The sequence below is a fragment of the Crocodylus porosus genome, unplaced genomic scaffold, assembly GCF_001723895.1.
Source record: "Crocodylus porosus isolate Cpor-Errol unplaced genomic scaffold, CroPor_comp1, whole genome shotgun sequence".
NCBI classification, from domain to species: Eukaryota; Metazoa; Chordata; order Crocodylia; family Crocodylidae; genus Crocodylus; species Crocodylus porosus.
In genome coordinates, this window is record NW_017728936.1 from 7,330,471 (window position 1) to 7,351,695 (window position 21,225).

Here is a 21,225-nt window from a genome sequence, read left to right on the forward strand (position 1 = left end):
TAGATGGCTAGATGCGATACCTGCTGTCCCATCCTGTCCTATACCCCCTGTCTGCTGCTGGAGAGGCAGGGCATCACTGTGTCCTGTCTTCTGCTGCAAGGGCTTGCAGGAACTGGGCAATAAATCCTCCCTGATAAACAATGCGGGGAACACTGCACCCATGTGCACAGCTGTTTGGTGGCTTCTGGATGGCAAGGGTGGGGAAGGGCTTGTCAAAGAGACAGAAGGGGGAGCAAAGCGCTGACACCACTCGGGTCAGGTTACTGAAGCCCGTTCTAAGCATGCAATGTGGCAAAGAGGCAGAACTGAAGCAGATGTGGAGGGAGGAAGAACAGCCCTCTGGGTTAGCACTGGATTTAACTCCTGGTTCAGTCACAGATGCCTTGAGTCAATGAGGGCAAGTCATGGCACTGCTCCGTGCCTCAGTTTCTCAAGGTGCAAAATGGCAAGAACGACCCCTTGCAACTTATCAGGAGAGCTCTGCTGGTATGCAGGTCCTCAGACAGACGTGTTCTGCCTTCCACCACCCTGTCTATGGCACAGGTAAGAACAGAGCCCAGGAATCTGGGCTCCAAGCAGGTTCCTCTAAACCCTAGACACAGCATCCCAAATGAAGTTCTGGTTTTCATATCAACTATGAAGAGACATTTCTTAAAGTTACTTCTAGTGTTTCCAGTGTCCGAGGAACACAGCAGAGTCCCCATTGCCTGGGCTTTTAACAACGAGCCTGGACACATGCTTCACTGATAAGGATAAAGGAAGGTGCTTGCTTCCTCTTGCCTTGACGTGCCCCGTTCCCCACCACATTATTCCTACCCACTCGCGGTGCATCAGGACTGGGCTTCCTGGGGCAGCTTCAAAGCAGCAGCGCTGGGGAGGATGGAGATGCTGAACCCCAGACACAATGGAGAGAGGGAAGGCCTGCTCCTGAGCTAATGAACAGTGTCCTTCCTTCAGGGATGAGTCCTCTCAGTCGGACAGGGAGACCGTCTCTGTTAAAATTTGATGGGAGAGATAAAAACCCTCCACACAGACCTGGTTCAGCGCTCCTTCCTTGCTTCAGCTCTCAATTGCCCATTCTCCTCTCTGAACTGTGCAGTATTGCCATTTCCCTGCCCAGGCCATCATACTGCGGTCATGGCCGAGGTGGTCTGAACACCCGAAGTGAGAGACACGAAAGGGTCACGGAGCCTGCTCCGACCTTTTCCCTTCCACGTGGAAAGGGTGACAGGTGAGAAATGTCAGAAAAAGTGAAGATCAGCATCCGAGTGGGAAATGTGCCAAGGTGTTTGCTGCACAGGGACTGTTCTCTGCCACACACTTCCCTGCGATCCCAGGCTTAACTGCATCCCCTCCGATAGGAGGAACAGCACCAAGCAGAAAGGGACTCATTACAGGCCAGTGGAAAGCAGCAGGGAATGGCTCATCTCTGCCATGTACTGTGCAATGGGGATAGCATTCATGCAAAGCCTGAGACAGATCTCTTTACCTAAGACAGAAACCGGGTACAAGGCTGGACTTCATTAGCCTCAGAAGCAGCTGCAATGCCTGAGGGGCTCCTGCAGCCCTGGGGAACCAGGGTTTGAAGGCAGGGTCAGCAGGGAGGCTGATGGCCACTGCTTACACACAGAGAAGGACAGAGGCTGGAAAGCTCATGGTGGAGCCACCTCTGGGAGGCTTTACACTGACCACTGCTACTTAGCAGCTAGTATTTCACCCTTGTGCAGCACCAAGATTGGACCAGAGGATTTCAGAATCCTTGGCCAATGCCAGCAGGTGACAGTCTCATGAGGCCCCACAGGCATCATCCCCATTTCGCAGGTGGGGAAACTGAGATACATGGGAATAAAGAGCCTCACCCATGGCTACACTCGGAGTCAGCAACAGAGCTGAGACAGGACCCAGCCTGCGCACACACAAGAGACAGGACTGCTGGGACACAAAGCGCTGAAAGGACTCGTATGCATTCACCATGCCTTCACTCTGGAGACAGCACACCTGGGCTGAGGTTTCAGTTGCATCTCCCAGCTGGGCCAAAACACCCTGGGAGCCCATTTTCCTCCAGATGCTCCAAGAAAGGTGGCCTTGGAGGCAAGTGCCTCACGGCCCATTGTGAGGGCGACGGCAGAGAGCTCTCATCCTCAGAGCCAGCAAAGGAGCACCGACAAATGTAGGCTGCTCAGCCATGTGCCTGAGGAGCCACTTGCACAGCCTGCCTCTGAGCAAGATGTCCTGAAGCACAGTGCCCATGCCATGCTCAGAGTGAAGGCTGGAAGGGCACTGTCTGTGTCGCGCCAGGATCCTGACAGAGACAAACAGAATACTAGAGGCAGAGGCAGAAGCAACCAAGCTTCAAGGGAGGGGAGATATCCAGCAACACCTAAGGTAAGATGCTACATGGACTAACAAAAAGCCAAGAGGGAGTGTGATGTGGGACAGGTAAGGGGATTCCTCCCTCACCCCTGACCCCAGGAACCTGCAGCAAAGCAAGCAATACATCCTCCTGCCTTGCCAACCCAGCAACATGAAGCAGTCCTGCACAGCCAGGTAGGAAGGACTGCTGATGCGGGGGAAGATTCAAGACAAGTGGTCATCAGCTACCTCTGAAATCTTCTGCCTAAGCAGGTCTCTTGTCTCCCCATCCTGTGCTTTCCCCACGGTCTCCTCCTGTCAGCCTGACTCAGGGGACAAGTCTCCCTGGCTTGCAGGGGCGGGTGCTTGTAGCTTGTCAGCAGTAATCTCCATGCTAGTCCCCCACCCCAACCCAGCGACATCCAGCTACCCTGCCCTGTTCTGCACACCCATGCCGTAACCCAGGGAGACCTGTCACAGTGGCAGAGTGGATGCATTTCCAAAGCAACAGGAATTAAGAAAGATGCTTGTGTTTCCATGGCTTTCTAAAGCGCAGGCACAGCAAGCCCAGGCAGGGGCTTCTTGAGAGCACAGCCACGAGATCACCCCATGACTTCTCCACAGCTTTTATATTCTGTGCTGCATCTGACTGAAACTCAAGGAGGAAACCCTCCGCTCATGAGGCAAGCGGAGCCATCCACTATCCCTCCCTGCAGCACTGGGCCTGGCTTCCTTGCTAGATGCCTTCTTATAACAGGATGCGGTCTAGCTGTAAAACCCTAATGGAGCCCAAGCCCAGGTACTTTGTACCATGTAGGGGCTCAGTTGCACCGTACCACTCACCCCCCCTGCACTGCAGTGAGAACTAGCTGCATTTTCTTTCCACTTAAGCTGAGTATAGAAGACAGGCCCAGGGATCATGAGGGAGCCTCACGGTGTTACCTGCCAGCTGGAGTGGCATTGCAGTTGTCTCCTGCCTTGTAGCTTGGCACCAGAACCATAAATGGTGTTACAGACACCACTGGGCATGGCTGTGGGGACCTGCACAAAGGCCTGCAAGCTCCCAGAAGCCAGGCAGGGCCCGCCTGTGCCTTACCTCCTCAAAGAGCTCCAGGCTGTAGGTGTTGTCATCGTCAGCAAAGTACACAATCCCTGGCTGGCTGTTGTTTTTGTTAAAGGTCTCTCGCAACCACCGCAGGGCCAGGTTCCTCTGCATGGTCCCACGAGGGATGCGGGGATCCCTCATGTCACCCCGCAGCTTGTAGTTGCGGGGTGTCTCCACGTTGAGGTGGGTGTAGTTCAGCCCTGTGTCCCGTAGCAGCCGGGTGATGAGGGGGGTCCGGCGCTGAGAGTCCTCCACTAGGATCCAGTGCAAGTTGGGCACGTGCAGGAGGGTGTTGGCCAGGCGCGTCAGCTCTGCTTTCTGCACCGGCCGGCTGTAGGTGGGGGTGATGACGTGGATGGTGGGGAGGGTGTCTGACCAGGGGGGAGGGCGGGTGTAAACGTACTCTGTCCTCACCACCTCCACAATGTCCCGGTCGGACAGGCAGTATTCCTTAGCGTCCGAGCCTGGGGCAAGATCACGCCGGGAGTCGCCATCATCTGAAAGAAAGAAAGCGCCCAGTTAGCCCTGCAACAGCATCCTCTCCAGCACCCCCTCAGCTCAGCCAACAGGCAGCTGGGCACCAGGGAAGGTCACCCTCTTGATCTGACAGCAAAGGAAACAAGCTGAGAAAGAGACTTTTGTTGCAGGAAGCAGGGATGAGTCTCATGAGAAAGAGATTCCAGCTGCTAAAATAGCTACATCAGCAAAGCACTGACAGCTCCAGCCCGAGACACCAGCTAACTGCTCAGAACAAGGAGCCACGTGGACCCAGGGAACGCACGGCTGACCATGACAGCTTAGCCTAGAGTAATAAATGCTGACATTGATACAGGACCTGCCACCCCAAAGGATCCAACTACACTTTGTACTTGGTGCCCTACAGAACTGCTTCTCCCACCGCAAGGGGCTCAGCAGCTGGTCACAAGTGCACAGCAATAGCTCAGGGCAGGACTGGGGGACACCGGAGCTAGCAAAGCTGCAGGGAACCCTGGATAGGCAGGTTAGAGTTACCCCCTGAGGGATCTGGCCAGCATGCTTGTGGATCGTATACTTTTGGGTCACTCTTTAAATCCAGGCACTGAGAAGAGATATAATCTATGAGCCGGGTGACCCCATGGTCACTATGTGAGCGTCCATCCAGTTGAGAACAGTGTTGGCTAGATCTGGGCAGGACGTCTGTGGGACTGTGCAGGTACAAGTGACAGCACGATGTCCATTGCAAACCATGCAGCGAGCACAAATGACTGAGACACAGAACCATGGACCAGGTGTCATGCTACACTGGCCAACACAAGGTGAACCTCCATGCGGCTGTAGCTGCCAGGCCCCTCAACTCCTGCTACTGTAGTCGGTAACAAGCTACAACTACAGCCTGATAAAAATTGCTGAGAGACAAACTTTCCTCCAGGACGTTAGACAACTGTTACCCTGTAAGCATCTTATGATTATCTGATAGTTATATTTTCCAGTAGTGGCTGATACTGGATGCAACAGAGGAGGGAGACTGCAGGAGCCAAGGACTGGAGGTCTGACCCAGGAGAGCATTCCCCATGTTCATACTTTATGTGATTCTTCATCAGCCATTAATCTGGATGTTGAGGTGAGCAGCACAACTAGTGTAAGGCCCAGTGCTCCACAGTGCTGATCTTCCTCAGCACAGATCAGGATCAGCCCTTTGTCGGGTGTTTGCAAAGGTGTAACCCTGGAAACAATTCACCCCGCAGATAACCTGGGAAATGAACTGGACTGACTGCACTCTGCACCTGGTGCATTCAAATGGAGCTTGGCCAGGACACACAGGACTGTCAGCAACTGCTGGTGGGTCAGATCATATAGCTTTAAACCCCCCAAGGACTTCTATACCACACTGGTCAATACTCTGTCTTCTTCACCTTCCAGCCAAGCAGTTCAGAAATGCCTGTCAAGTGCTAAAGGACTTAGCCCTGCACTCTCGCAAGCAGGTCATTGTTTTCAACCTCATTTTCCGATGGCGAAACCTGCCAGCCAGGGTCAGAACCTCGTGCCAGCTCTGAGCCAGGGCTTCCAGGAGCTCTTCTTCCAAGCTGTAGGTCGCTGGTCATTCACAAAAATGGCCCCTACTTTTCAGAGCATTAGGCTGAGGCTGGAGTGATGGGGCAGATGGATGCTGTTTCCCTTTAACAGCATCACCATGGCTCATCACATTAGCCTTTCAAGTCTGGGTTTGGAGCCAAGCATTTTCCCCACCCACCCCAACTTAACTGTACTGGACTCTTCCATGTTTGTGAGCAAGCTTTCACCCACCTGGACCTTTCCACCTTTTGTCATGGGAACCATTTTCCTCTTAAAGCATCAGACTCCAGGTGAGGAGTAATGCAAAGCCACACCGAAGAGATGGAAGAGAGGGCACAGGGACAACACTGGACATCACAAGGCAAAGAAGAAAGATTTTGAAGCAAGGGAACCTGAGCTAAGACTTCCCCTTCAGCTCCTCTCCACAATGGACACCAGGAGGTCCCTTCCCCATGGAACAGGTTGGCAAAGGGCATGGGCCAACTGGCCTCTTCCAGCACATGGCAGCACTTGTGTTCCTTGGTATGGCTGCCACTCTGAAAACCAAGCCAAAGTCCACCTTCATCCACAGAGTGTCCCAGAACCACTTACTTGGATCTCATCTTGGTTGCTGCAGGCCACAGCTCTGCTTATGCCTTGGGTGCTGGGTAATGTAGAGGCTGCTTTTCTCCTGACACTAACTTATCTGGTACACGCTTTCTGCTCTGCTCCTTCAAGTCCAACAGGGATGGAGTTCACCAACCTTCAGGGCTTGCTGGAAGAATTCTCTTTGCCCAGTCTGTCTCGGAGGGGGCTATCTGGTCTGCCCATGAGGGGTGCTTCTGTTGTATGTGTCAGTGCGTCTATCATTTAACTTCTACACACAGCCCTGCCAGGACCAGGAAAAGGGTTGTTTTTTCGCTTTTCTTCAGGACGAGTGAGGATCACAAAGTCACTGGTTGCATTTCCCTTCAATGCTCTATGCTATGGATTCTGTCCACTAGACTGGGGAGCTACGTAGCTCCCAAGACATGAGACGTGAAGCCTTAGCAAGACCCTCCCAGAAATAGAGACTGCTGCAAGAACAGGGACCGTAAGTTGAGATGAGCATGGTTGTCATGGGAGAGATGGAATGAGACATGGGCAGGGGTGCACCGAGCTGGCATAGGCCAGGTGGTTTCTCTCACCCTTGTGCACTGCAAGCAGTGGAGCAATGGTGCTCTGGTGCCAGACGGTGATTAGCAGTGTCCAGGGCAGAACTATCAGCACGATAGCCAGGATGTCTCGTCTCTTCGGCATCTCCAAGACTGACTGGACCCACAGCTCCTCATTACCTGACAGCGAGAACCCCAGAGACAGAACAGCAGAGCACATGGAGAACAGAAATAAATGGGCAGGAAGGAACAAGGACAGAGAGAGAGAGCAGCAAGGGCAACACGGCTCGCAGGTCTTACCAGCGCTTACAACCCACCCATTGCAGAAGCAGGTTTGGCGGTGCCACAGCTCCACGGGCTGGAGGTTGCTCCGGGGGATGCTCACACCGGATGTCACAGGAGCCGCAGGCTGGAGCTTCAGGGGCCCATTTGGAAGGAAGCCTGCAAGGTAAAGCAAAGGAGCCTAGGCAGGGAGAAGCACCGGGAAGAACTGCTCCACGGAGAGCTGCCTTCATGCTAACATGCCTTCCTCAGGAGGAGGCGCCATCGGGGCAGCCAGCTGCATCCATCCTCTGGAAGAGAGCAACCCTGGGTGTCTGGGGCTCTCCCATGACCCAGAGCACCCCAGAAAGTCCCTGGTTCTATCAGCCAGACAGTGATGTAGCACATCTACATCTGAGCCTCTCCACTCCCAGGCATAAGCTCTGGTGCATGTTTATGTGCATGTCCAGCTCATGGGGTGCCCCACCACTGTCTGTGCTATCCCCACACTCCCTGCGGTAAGTATGCCCCAGGCAGCCCACCAGCCTCTGTGAGCTGCCAACAGCCATATCCAGCTTTCACCGCTCTGCATCTTAATGCTGCGTTGCTACCCACAGAAGCCCTGGACAGCAATCTCCTGCACAGCAGGCCCTGGCCGGGGGTAGAAAGGCCAGTCTCCCCCCTACTGCGCCCAGCCTTGCAGAGAAGGAAGGAGAATCCCAGGAGTGCCGGGGCAGTGAGTCACTAGCTCATGACACCCACTAGCCCTTTCTGTCTCACAGCCTTTGCAGTCGTTAATGAAGCCTCACAACCCTCCTTGGATGCGTGGGCCCATTCAATGGGAGGGAAGCAGCAACTAGAAGGATCATGTCATTTGTCTGATGTAGGAACCAGTGAAGGAGACTGGTTGACAGCTTAAGAGCTGGCTCCCAGTCCTGTTCTCTGACCAGTAGCCTGTTTCTCTTGCAGGCTGAGGGCTCAGCCAGGACTCCAAGGCCAACCCCTCACTGGAAGGCCTAGTCACTATTGGGAAAACAGATGCAATGCCACTGATTGCTTGGTCTGCATGTGTCACTCTCACTACCGTGGCACAAGTTACCCAGACCCTCCCATCCCGCCCTGACTGGGACTGCTCCCACTTCCGGCTCAGGACTCTGGTCTCCTGCTCTCCTACAGAGCTTGCTCCTCCTGCATGGTTAGCCCCTCTCTGAGGTGTCAGGAGTGCAGTTCATGGAGCTGCCACACTGCCTTAGTCTGATTCAGTGCAAAAGCAGGTGAGATGGAAGCAGGCGGTATCTTATCTGAGCGTTACCCTGGCCAGCAGTGGGCATCCCTCATCAGGCACCTGTAAGGTGGGCGGTTTGCAAACCTGGAGCACTGCTCAGCGCGCTTGCTCCCATGAGGGAAGGTGTCAGCCGTCTGCTCATGGCACTGCACTGCAGGCAACACGGAGCACCGTGAGCACACCCTGGCTGGAGGCAGAGAGGTATCTGATGTCAGAGCTCTGGAAGGCATCAGCCACCTTCAGGGTAAGCCCGCAGTCTGCTTTGTCCTTTACTTCTGAAGCCTTTCCCAGTTTCCTGTGCAAGAGCCAGGGTTGCCCACTGCCTCCCAGCAGTCTGGACACTGCTCCAGAGCAAAATCCCACTTCTCAAACAACCAGAGTCTAGCTGCGTGATGCTGACCGAGTCCCCCGAGCAGCAAGCAGGTTAAATCACTGCTGGCATTGTCCCCATTGGCTTGTGGTTCCCCATCAATGTGTGGACATGGGGAGACACAGGACACAGGGCTCTCATATCACAGCCTCTCTCCTCACCAGCCACTGGGCAGCATCTGCACAAAGCCACAGCATCTCCTCTGCAGAACACATCCACAGGACCCCTCCAGAAGGAAATCTCAGCTCTAGCCCCATGCAGCTCTGAAGGGAGGGAGCCCATGCTTAGTGCATGAACCTTACAGTGACTGCTGGCTTCTAGGGAAAGCAGGTGGGAAAACAGACTTGCTAAGGAGTAGCTAGAAGCCAGTTCACTTCAGTCTGCTAGTGCTTATGAGGGATGGCACAGGGAGCACGATGCACGCACCCGGGGCAGACACTCAGTGTGCAGTACCCTGGCCTTAGCGATGCCTCTCCCTGCACTTGGTGCTCCACAGCCAACTTGCTGACATCCTGGGAACCTCAGGGCTCTCAGTGGGCAGCAGCCTGCACTGGTCTCCCCATGGGAGAAGGAGCACGCTTCGCTCATTCCTGCACCACTTCACTCAGCATTGATTCCCTTTAATATTCTGTTGAGCACTTAACAGCTCCCCAGCCAACCATCTGACTCCTATTCTCCAGCTGTGAGCCATCAATACAGCCCACCCCTTTCCCTGCACAGATAGCTGTTGAGTACGAACTGCCGTCCTAGCAGAGAGTTAATGGGGACAGTGCCCTCTGCCATGGAAACATGACTTCTCCAAACCTCCTCAGGCTTCTTGGCACCCTTGGCTCCTTTCACATGTGCCCAGTTCGGGTGGATTTGTTGCTCTGTGTGCATCATAGTTTCTACACATGCCTGTTGGTGTTGTGGGGGGGCATCTTTGTTTTAATGAGAACTGGAGCCATCATCATCAGCTCTCTGCCTCCGAAGTCAGTCCCATGTTTGGTGCCCTTTGGCTGTGCCCAACAGTTTCTCCTCCCCTGTATGCCACACTCCCTCATCTACACAGGGGTATACTTCTAACATGGATGGGAACAAGAGCTTATGGCACGTTCTCCCCTGGAAACAAGGGTCCGTCTGAGAAGCCAACAATGCTTGCCCTAAACACTGACTTGTCCTACCTTCCTCAGTGCTTCAGCCCTGCCTTGACTAGTTTCCTTCCACAGGAAAAGCTCCCAGGCCTGTGAAACCACCACTGTAGCCTCTTGAATCCCTCCTGCTACCACAACACCAACTAGTCAGTCCTGGCGTGAGTTATGCAAGTAAAGAAGGCCCATTTCCCTGCTACGCTCTTCATGTCATTGTTATCTACTAGCATGCCCTGCTCAGCTCTGCTTTGTTTGTTCGCTGTCATCCAACCCCACTTACTCTATATCCTGCAGGGGCCAGCAGCCTCTTCTTGGGTATCTGCCAGTGGCCACGCACAGCAAGGCCCTAATCCTGATGTGGGATTCCTGTCTTAAGAAGAGTAGAACTGCAGGCCAGCAGGGCCAAAGGATGGTGAAGAAATGGTCAGCCTGCAATAGGATGTCCAAACTCATAGAAGAGCATGAATATCCCAAGCCTAGCTAGAGCTGGGGTTTGACTGCTCCTGCAAGGCAACCGGCTACATTCCCTTCCCTCTGTCAAGCAAGTTGTTATGGGAATAGAGAAATTCATTTTCTGGCAGGTATTCCTTCATTAATGTTCAAAGAACCCAGTCACTGGGAGCTGCTGGACATGCTTTGCTCCTTACAGAAGGCAGTCATGGTCAGATACCCTTGGGCTGTTGACCTGTGATTTCTGCACAGTCAGGTTTCCAACTTTCCATCAACATGTGGGAACACACCCCGCACTCTACAGCACAGACGTTTGCTCAACATTAGTATTTTTAAGCAATCTGATTTTGCGGAGGACCAGGAGAAGCCCAAGCGAAGGATGCTCTGTTAATTCATTTTGGGTTCCCATAAACAGCATGAGTACCAGCTCCGGACAATATTCCTTAAAGCCATGAGAATGGAGAGAGGTGATGGCTCCAGTTCCCATTAAAACAAAGATGCCCCCCCCCCACATCACCAACAGGCATGTGTAGAAACTATGATGTACACAGAGCAATAAATCCACAGCCACGGTGATGCTGCGGATCAGGGCCACATGGACCTTTACAGAGATCACCGGGATGAGCATTAGAGGGCATGAGTTTCTGAATTCTCAAGCTGAAGGATGCCTGCCCTCCACTACTTTTTCAGTCAAAATCACAGCATTAATTCCCATGTTTCTTCCTGGTATTTCTTTTCCACAGAATGCTTTTTCATTTTTCAATGAGAAAGTTCAAAAAGAAAATGTGTTTAGTTTTCATTTTTAATGCTGGGGCTTCAGTGAGGCTTGTCTTCCACCAGAAAAGGGAGAAGTGGAGTAAAAAAAGAAAAAAAGAGAGAGAGCGAAAGACAGGTTCCTTCCCCAGCCTGGAAAACATACATTAAGCAACAATAGCTCTCAGTTTTTTCGGAAATGGAAGTGAGACGCACATTTCCAAAACACAAAAGAAGTTTGTTTTGTCAAAATATGTCAACCATAATAAAGTTGCATTTAGTGTGAAAAGCCTTTCTTGCCCCAAACTGAATGTTCAGTGTCGGGGAAGTGCAAGGTCTATGACACACAGAAAAGTAGTTCTGGCTCCATGCACTAGAGGGCAGTGGTGCACCTAATCAATATGTTATCGTGCCGAAAAGACGCTGTCCTGCTATAAAAAAAATCACATTGAAAATAATTTATCCTTGTGTTAAGTAGCGACTTGTTGGATTATTAGAGTCTGAAAGAATGTTTTTTTCTAAATCAAGGGTAATTGGCATCAGCTGTGCCACTTCACTTTTGAAAGGACACTGATTTGATTTGCAATCTGGTTTATCATGAGTTTCACCTTCCGTCTTCTGCGCAGCTGCCATGTGGTTGTGCTGGGCTGTCCCGTGCCGAACGGGTAATGTTTAGAGGACATTACACCAAAAACTCTTAATTGCATTTCCATGGGTATTATTTAAATCATTCACTGCCATAAGACAGCATTGAAGCCAAGGGCTTGGCGGCACTGAGATTGGCATCTGGATAACACAACTTGCCGGAGCCACAATATTTTAAGGCACCAATGCTGAAGGCAAGTTCCCTTGTGGGCTGGTTAGCCCCTAACTGGGCACTGGAGGGATTTGTATGCCTTCTTCTGCTGCCGCTGGTTGAGAGAGATCTGGGTAACTGGCACTCACCAGCAAACCGCTTCTATTCACAGGACAGTTGTGTGACCGTACGCTTGGGGCCACACACAAGCTACAACCCCTGCTACCAAACTCCATTCATACAGGCATCAGCCCATCTCCTGTCGTATCTAACAAGTGGCTTTGGTGATTACCAGGCTTGTTTTATCCCTGGGGGAACTGAGGCACGCAGTGATTCAAAGAGTCTTGTCTGAGAGCACCGGACAAGTCAGAAACTGAGCTGGAAATAGTCCTGCTTGGCCCAGCGGACAAGAAAAAAAGTAATGCCGATGATTTGTGTCTGACCAGATGGCTTCTGGCAGTTTGTGTCCAGGTTTGCACATCAGGGTGAGGTGTGAGGAGCAGGGCAGAGTGGGGGAAGTCACTGTAAGACGCTTGCTTGGGATTTTGCTGTTTGGCAGAGATGGCTTGTAAAACATAGTCTAAAAATAAAGGTAGCAATAAAAGCCTCTTGCTCATTAATTACTCTGTAAGCCATTACTGCCTAAAAACCCCATAACTTTAATGGAGGCTATTATAAGTATAGTAGCAAAATTGTGAAGCTAATTACTGTGCAGTTATTAAGCAGAACAGAATAGGCACACTTTCTTTTAAAGGAGCCAGCACTGGGGTATGGTAAGAAGAGCATGAAATCACTTGCTCTTTGGAGGTGTTAGTCAGAGGCTCAGCAACGTTTGCCTCAGAGTCTCCTGAGTATGGGGCTGGGCACAGGGGACTCCACACCACTGGGCTCGCAGAAGGCTGCGTAGCAGAGTAGGCGGAAGGGGGTGGGGGGTGGGAGGAAGACCCATGCCAGGGGGCATGAAAATGGACCCCAGGCTTTGTCCTGCACCTATGCCCACCACTATGCCTTCATGCCTTGTTGTTTTTATGCTCATCTACTTTCAAGCTGTGTGGCTAAGTTTCATGCCACCTAATGGGGGGATGTTTTCTTCCATCTTGCCCATACTGATGCTAGAGGAAAGCCACTGCAATTCCTTGCCTTTTCCCTTGGGAAGCCAGGGTGCGCAGCCTGGGTTGCCCCAGACCCAACCTCTGTGGGGATCTCTGCTGACTTACGCTTACATTGGTGACATCATAAAACATACCCCTCTGCCGGGCACCAACTTGCTCATGAGAGGTTGGATGTTTTGCAAGCAGCAAGTTCAGGGAGGCTGTGGACTCAAACAGAAGAGGCTGCTGGTCAGGGGTGAGGTGGTCAGAGGTGCACTGGGAGACCACCACTAGAGCATGCAGCTTAGGAGGGCTGTAGCCTGAAACCAGGGGGCACTGTATGTGCAGGGGGCACGTACTGGGGACTCTCATGTGCTGAGCAATGGGATCAAAGCATGTCTTGAGAGTGGCCAAGTGCCTAGAAGCATGCTGCTTCTGCATGCCTGCTAGCAGGGCTTTCGTGGGGCTGAAGGCAGAGCCTAGTGCGTGCAGAGGGGCATTCCCAGGCTGCACCTTGGGGAGGCTGCCTGCGTGCCTGCTGACCCTCCTGCTCACTGCCGCCCAGCCCACATCGGCCTGTGCCAGGAAGTTGCAAGGAGTCAGACTAGGAGTGGTGCTTACCTGGGGCCATCCCTGCAGGGAGATATCACCCCTTGCCAGCTGCTGCTCGGCTGCAGTGCCATTGCGGCTCCTAAGATGGCAGCAGCGTCTCTCCTGTCAAGGAGCCCAGCAGCCTTGGCTGGCACCCAGCCCTTTCCAAGAGAGGGGAAAGGAAGGCTGGGGCTCAACACAGGCTTGGCCCCAGGCTATTGCTTTCAGAAGACTGACCCATTTATATACAGACGTTGGGGCAGCTCTGCCAAGCTCCAACTCTGAAGAGCCTACCTGAGTATGTTTGTTGTGCTGCTATGAGAGAAATACAAGCAGAAAACCTTTATACAGCTGGGGAAAGCAGGGACCAGAGAGGTGAGGAGACTCTTCAGATGATTCAGCCCTTTCATTTCCCCAGGGAGAAAAGCAGAGCTCCATGGCTCCATAAGGAAAACCATCCCTTCCAAACTGGGCTTGCATGCACACCCTTCCCTTGCTTGTACACATCTGCATCCAAACTTGACACAAATCTGTGCAAAAAAAAATCTGAAATCTCATTTCCCAGGTTTGTAAAAAGGGCCAGTTTTTGTTTGATTCTTTTTTGTTTTTTAAATAAAAGTGGTCAATATTTTTTCAGTTTTTGTTTTCCTGGTTTATTCCTGCCTTCTCCCAGACTCTGAAAATGGGAGAGTGGCAAAGAGGAAAGTGCGAGGGGAAAATGAAAATGCAAAAAAAAATTTAGTGCAAGTTTTATCAAGATGCAGAAGGCTAAAAATGACAAATACTTTTACCAGACAATTTTTGCACTCACAAAGTGCTGACCAGCTGCACTTAGAAACTTCCTCATTTAAGGAGCTGAATGAAGGTATGGTCTGGATGCATATTGCCATTCTGTGGAAGTTTTCGTGCTGTGTACAAGTGCCTTCCAGTCATGCACTGAGCAATGTGACTCCCCATCTGTCATGCATTTTTTTCTCACCCTCCCCTCAGGGGGACAAGCATGTGCAGTGAAGTGTCCTGGTTCTTCTTCTTTGTTTCATTGTTGGAGGCGGAAGGTATAAAGGGAAGAGGATAAATACTGATGTTGCACTCTCTTCTTAAAAAGGAAGCAGGGTCAGAGAAATCTTGCATCCTGACTTGAGGGTGTGATAGTTATAAGGGAATTCATTCCACAGAACTTTTTCTTTGTGGCCAATTTGAGACTGTGAACTTCACCTTCATCACTGAGAGTTTCCTTGAGCCAGAACCATCCCAGAGATTTACATGGTCTTTCAGATACTCTCAACCCAGGTGAAAGAACACCTTCAAGATAAGGGCTGAGACTCTGACCTTTATTGGATGTTTTGTGGAAGCCAGCCTAGAAATCAAAGGCTAAGTTTGATGCACTTGTGGTCCCCTGTATTGCTGAGGTGCATTATTACAATGCTCTGTAGTACTTGGCACTTCCTAAGCGGTGCAGGTCCCTAGTACTGTCGTCCACCTGCGAGGAAATGAAGGTGTAAATAACCAAGAACAGGCCATTGTCTGCCAAAGTGGGGAGGAATCCCCCAGCCAGCTGGAGATGACAGAAAACACCCATTTGCAGATCCCATTATGGGAGAGCTTAGGGTCAGTCACAATTCTGAAATGTCTCAAACTCTGGACAAAGCATGGGTGGGTGTGCACCTTCAACCAGAAGGAGATTGCAGGTGTGTCTGGGAACTCTTCAAACTGCTGCCTATGACTCACTGCTATCACCTCTGTCTTGCTCCAGTTCAGCGTCAGCCAACAGTTCGTTATCCCAGTGCTTCTCAAGTACAGGGCCATCTTGGTGGCAGTGGCGTAGGCATATGAGGGGAAACACAAGATTAAACTGGGTATCATTTGTGAAATGGCAGCTCTTAAATCCATGTTGCCTAATCGGTTCACTTAGTGCTTGCATGTAAATATGGAGAACGGATGGAGAAAAAATTGCTTTGTTAGATTCACCAAATGAAGGGGCCAGGGGCAGAACTGCAGTTTCCCCATCACTAATTAGGTGCATAATTCGGGACAGTCTCAGACCATTTTGGCCCAGTCTCCTGGATCTCTGCCACCTATCTGAGGTGAGATAGCTGTACCTCATAGTCAGCAGTGCCAAATGCTGTAGAGAGGTCCAGAAGGCAGACTGGATGCCGGTCCTTTGCCCAGGAGATAGCCACCTACCAGAGGCACTTGGGTGGTTTAAGTTCATGTGTTGGCTGGAATCCAGGTTGTGCCAGGTCTAGAGAATTAGCTTCAGTTATCTGATCTTGGAGCTGGCAAGGATTAGCTTCTCCCTGCGCTTGCTCATGTATGGGAAGTTTGACACTGGTCCTAGCCAACTAGTGGCCAATATATCCAGGATGGGTTTCCTTAGCATCAGGCAGACAACTTCTTTTATGAAGAAGTACGGGGAAAATCCTTTGCCAAACGATGCACTGGCTATTCCAATCAGGGAAAAAGACTCCAGTTGTCTTTTATTCTTCTCACAATCCAAGAAGGGAGTGGGCTGAATCACAACGTTTGCATCCCAACTCCTTTCGGCTGTCCAGTACTCCTTGATGGGTGAATATACTTAACTGGGCTTTTAAATAACTTTTCTATACAAAAATGAAAACAACAAGCTGTTGGAGTTACAGTGCATTTCCCAAATAGAAAGATGACTGCCAATTGTCTTGTCTGAGAAAAGAGTGATGGCACTGATCATAAGTTGTTCAACTTATTTTTAATTTTGCTTAGGGATGAATGTTGAGTCAATCTTGAAAAAAAGAAGCCGAACAATCATCTCTTTTTTTAGGATTTCACATCAAACTTTCTGAAATGGGAGACAATGTCATTTTCAGATCTTCTCACTCTTTCACCATGTCAGCTTCCACAAAAATGGTGTCACGTTTCTGGATTTGCTTGCTTTGCCAGGCGGAGGGGTGGGGGGTGTACGATGTCTGTGGCCCATGCATATACCGAACATTTTGAAAATTACCAATTTAAACAGGATGTTTCAAAAACTGATGCTAGCCAAAGACAGCCCAAATTTGAACTTGTTTAGCTCCAAACATAGGCCGTATAGCTGATCTGTCCAAAGACTTTGGCGGTAGCTGCTGTACAACAGAGTAAAGCAAAGCTGACAACCTGTAGCAATCCAGGGTAAGGTTGAGAAGCCTCACCTTTCAGGTGCAGGATGACAGATGTCCCACAATTTCCTGACAATTTCCACAATTTCCTGACTTTTTATCTTCTCCAATTTTAGAGCGTCTCCATGCCCGAGCACCCAGGCAGTTCGCTTGGGAAAGGCCTCAGAAAGAAGGTTTTTCAAGTACAAACAGTCCTAAATAATGTCTCCTAGAACCACTCGTTAGAGTCTGCTCTATGTTTACATGTCCTAGGAGACTTGAATATTGTCACCCGTAATTTCTAGTATATGTGAGTTGTCAAACATCTGCTGCAAAAGTTCTCTTAACGACTTTGTTTTATAAGCAATCTCTGCAAGGGGGGGGCAGGGCGGGGGAAGCATTAGCCACCAAACAAGAATAAGTTCCAAGGAAGAAACTGTATAATGAGCTGTGAGATTATGGTTCAGACGTAAGAGGATATTTTGTTCTCAGCGTTTAACCAGCTCTGGGATAGGAACAAGACTGACTCTGATAGAATTTCATAGCTGGGGTGTATAACCTGAAGGGCTTCCACCTTCTGAAATGAAGCAACAGCAATATAACTCTCATGCTATTTTCCAGATTTTACGCAAATTAGTTTAACAAATTCTAATTACATTTATAAACCTAATCCCAAATCACTTTTCAAGGGGAGCTACAGCCCCTCCCTCCTCACTGGGGAAAGCTCCCACCCAAAAGGCAGAGGGGTGACAAAGGAATCAGCTGACGAGAGGAGATTCACCAAGAGCACCACACTGCCTAATTTTATCTCCCAGCTGGCTCCGCATTACATTCTCAGTTACAGACCTGGAGACGAAATTCCTCACCTCCTACACAGCCTTGCCATTTGACTTGGTAGATGGGAGAGGCAGCCAGAGCTCTGCAGGGCACATTTCCCTGCTCAGCGATCAATCAGAGCCATTAGAACATCACACACAGGCGCACGTACACCCCTCTCCTCGCTGCCAGCGTCAGCTAGAAGCCATCCCACCAGCTCAGCACGCGAGCTCCTGGTTCCTAGCTGTCAGCATTTATTTTTAATTATTGAACTCTCCCCAAAATAAAACATTCCTGCTCTGTTTTTAAAGTTATCCATAACCTGATTCGAGCATAATGCTCAAAGGAGGAAAAGCAGGAAACCTTGCAGTGCAATAGAAGAAGAAACTTCTTCCTCTGCTCTGTGACTAGGGGACTTGAAGGGGGACAACAGATTTGGGGCAGGTCAGAGCCCCCTGCATTTGTCCAGTGCCATCAGCCCGAAGGGTTGCAGGGCTGCATTACACACTTTGGCCATGATCTCCTCCTAATGACTTTGGTTGCCCAAACTGAGACACCTTAAAAGAAGCCGTATTTGCAAGAGGCCAGTGGCTCGCTGCTTCTGGCAGAGAAATTCAGGTCCTCGTGACGGGTTTCAGGTTGGAGAATAAAAAAAAATTAAGTACCCCTAATGGTCCTTCTGGAAACTGCTGGTTTTGGCATGTGGAATATGCTGCAGATGCCACTGAAATGCACCTGCTTCCAGGGTGACAGCTGGAACCTGCTCTGCAGCACACAGCAACACTGCGCACAGCAGCCCAGGGGGGAAGTGCAGAGAAGTGAGTGCAGGCGGCATGCTGCACAGGGCACCACAATGAGCAAATGTTGGGGCAGTGGCCACACGGTAGCCCTGGGCATGAATGTGCAGTGCGCTATGGCCCCAGGTGCGTGTACTCTGTACATTCGCTCTGGCTTTGGCTACGCACTAGCACATCTGTGGTGACTGGTAAGTCAGCAGCCAGAACCCCCAAGGGAAGTTCTGCCTTCCGTTCAGGCAGCTGGGGCCACGGGATCCTTACCAGTCACTGTCTGCACACAGGCCCTCCAGCATCACGGCATCTCCCAATGCCGTGCCAGGAGCATCATCTCTGTGCCAATGCAGAGGAAGGACAACTACTCAGTCATGGACATCACTTCCCACAGCTTCTGCTCCTAACAGAGACCAAATCGGAGGGACAAGCTGAAGGGAACGTCCTAGGACAGAGATCCCATGCAGCACCCACTGGGCAAAGCAGTTCATTCAGATGGAGCTACTTTGAGTCTAAGCTGCAAAGCCACGGCACAGATGGACCACCCAGAATGCCAGCCCAGCCACTGAGCAAAATGGACTCCAGGCTCCCATGCCAGCTCCCAAGCTCCACCATACAAACCCATCCGCCATACACATCCACTGTGCCCCTGCCTGGCAACGTCCTCTTTGCTTGCAAAGTTTCCACCACCTGCAAGCCAAGCCCAATGCTGTGGCCAGCCTGCCAGAGCGATGCAGAAAGGTCACACAGGCCTCGGGGCACTTGAGGAGCCAGGCCAGGCTTGGAGACAGAGTGGGCGAGCGACTGACAGACAGAGAGATGCTAACTGAACCAATCAGACACTGCAGGTTGTGCAAGGCGAGCAAGAGTGCGAGGAGCCCTCGGGGAGCTGTACGCGACTGTAGGGTTTTGTAACGGCTGCTGTAAGAATATTGTAATCATGCAGTAATTATGGCACATCTCAAATCAACCAGGCAAATTACACCACTATTATTATTATTGCTGTCACCATCCTAGCACAGCAGGGACAGGCGGGCAGCCGGGTTTTCCTTGCCTGAGGGGGGGGGTCAAAGCTCTCCTCCCTTCCTCACAGGGGCCTCTACTTCATGGTTGCATCCATACCCTGGGACAGAACAAAGCAAACCCGGCACTTACCCACTTCACAGCTTGGTGCCACCCACTGTGGACAAACCTTCCCCTTGGAACGGGGAAAAAAAGAGGACAGGCAGACTACATAGGTCAGGACTGGGCGTGGGAACGTATAGGGAGTTGCTGGAGGGAGGCAATGTATGGCAGTCTCAGCAGTTGCATGGGGCCTTACATGCTACCTGCTGGGAGTTAAGGTGGCTGGTTCAGACCTAGAGGCCATGATGACCTGGGGACAGCAGCGCCCACAAGCAGGTTTCAGGGCATCACAACCCTTCCCCTGCCCTGCAAAGCTAAGCAGCGAGGAGGGGCCCAAGCTGGTTTGCTGTTGTAACATATGGTCATAGCACAGAAAGGCTGGGAAGCCCTCGAGTACACTGACTAGGCTGGAGGAGCTCCCAGTTGGCATGGGAGGGAGATGGAGGAGGTCCAGGTCTAACACAGGAAGCACCAGAAGCAGAGGAGACCAGTGCCATTTGGGTGATCCCAGTGCTACCACCTTGCTCTCTGACAGAGATGCCCAGATGAAAAGCACCTGCACAACATCCTCCACAGGAGGGCAAGTGCTTACAGGCGCCCAGGCACCCCTGCAGCAAAACTCGCAGATCTTTTGCAGCAGATACTCGGCAGCTCGCATGTACCAGCTACAGGACCTGGGGGCCCAGAATCCCAACCCAGTGATCTGCCCACTAGGCCAGGCTGGTGCTTCTGACATTTCAGGAGTTAAGTGGTGTCACTCCCACCCGCCCCTCCACGAGCGAAGTTCACCTAGTTGGGGGGCAATTTTGGTTTATTTTTACATTGGCGGATGTCCTGAAGCAGAATTGACGGTGCTTGTCATGTTATCTGAGCCGTCAGCGCTGCAGATGCTATTCCTATAAATGACTAATCTTTAAGAACAAGACAAACTTACTAAGCTGCTTGCCTCACTTGATAATGAGCCAGAGCAGCAGAGGCAGCTGTGGCCAGATAGGGAGAGAAACACTGCCCACCCCCGGCTGCGACTGGCGGTGTGAGACAGGGTATTGTGGACCCCTGGCCATTAATGTAAGTCTCTTTGTGGTCAAGTGGTAGGAGCTTTGGAGAACAGAGGCTCTAAATGCCAGCCTTGATTACAGTGAGGTATCTCTGGTGACCACAATGCACAGCATATGGCCAGCTCGAGTCCCTCTGTGCTCACTACCTGGTCATTTTAGTGTCCTAGACACACAAGCTTCCCCATGTCACTTGTGTCTCCAGGAACATTTTTCCTTGCTCTGGAGTGATTTCTTTTGTCAGTGGAAGGTGCAGTGACCTCAGGGTGGAGCAGGAGGCAACTGCATTGCCTCAGGAGCATGCAGTTTCCACCCCATCTCCTCCAGTCAATGACTCAGGTTGGGAATCTCCATGAAGTCTTCAGGAGAAAAGTGCTTTGGGGAAAACAAGGGTATCACAGGGATGTCCAAGACAGCCTCAATCTAAGCCACAAGCTCGACCAAACCATTTGGGTGCATGCCTCAGAACAGGGTCCTGCTCCAAGGTCCTGCTCCCACTCGCTGCCTCGTTTGCAATTCACTGTGCAACAGGAACGACTCAGCCAGTGCTTTAAGTTATTAACTGCAGCAGACGGTGTCTCTTCCTATTAGAGTGTCTTGATGCAAAGGACCTGGGTGAGACAACAAGGACCGCCAGGCGAAGCATGGAGCACACGAGGCAGAGATGGAAAATAATGTTGGCAGCATTATTAAAAGACAAATTGGAGGAGGGAGGGGGGCTGAAGGCTTCAGCCTATTGTAATAAATCTGTTGCCACTTAGGTCTTCACAGCCACCAGTGTGCAGCAGGCTGTAGACAGGACCACAGCAAGCATATGACTTGGATCCTCCCACACCAAAGGTAACAGTAACCCTGCTACTTGCACCCAGCAAAAATCCCCCGCAGCTGACACACACACATGCACATGCATGCATGTGTGCACACAAACGTGACTTGTGGGAAGTCCACTGGGGACCAGAACA

The 21,225-nt window shown here is 51.2% G+C and overlaps 1 protein-coding gene across 4 annotated transcripts in view; it reads right to left on the reverse strand.

The window, feature by feature from the left end:
• The window catches only part of B3GAT1 (beta-1,3-glucuronyltransferase 1), a 46,355-nt gene that overhangs the window by 13,183 nt on the left and 11,947 nt on the right, over positions 1–21,225 (reverse strand). The window contains exons 2-4 of one of the 4 annotated variants that reach the window (XM_019547034.1): positions 6,960–7,083; positions 6,676–6,822; positions 3,449–3,954 (exon numbers count right to left, since the gene is read on the reverse strand). In XM_019547034.1, coding sequence (XP_019402579.1) covers positions 3,449–3,954; positions 6,676–6,822; positions 6,960–6,963 — 657 coding nt within the window. In that variant the 5' untranslated portion in view covers positions 6,964–7,083. Of the gene's footprint in view, positions 1–3,448; positions 3,955–6,675; positions 6,823–6,942; positions 7,096–21,225 lie in introns of those variants that run through there. The other 3 variants (XM_019547035.1, XM_019547038.1, XM_019547036.1) reach the window with 3 other exon arrangements.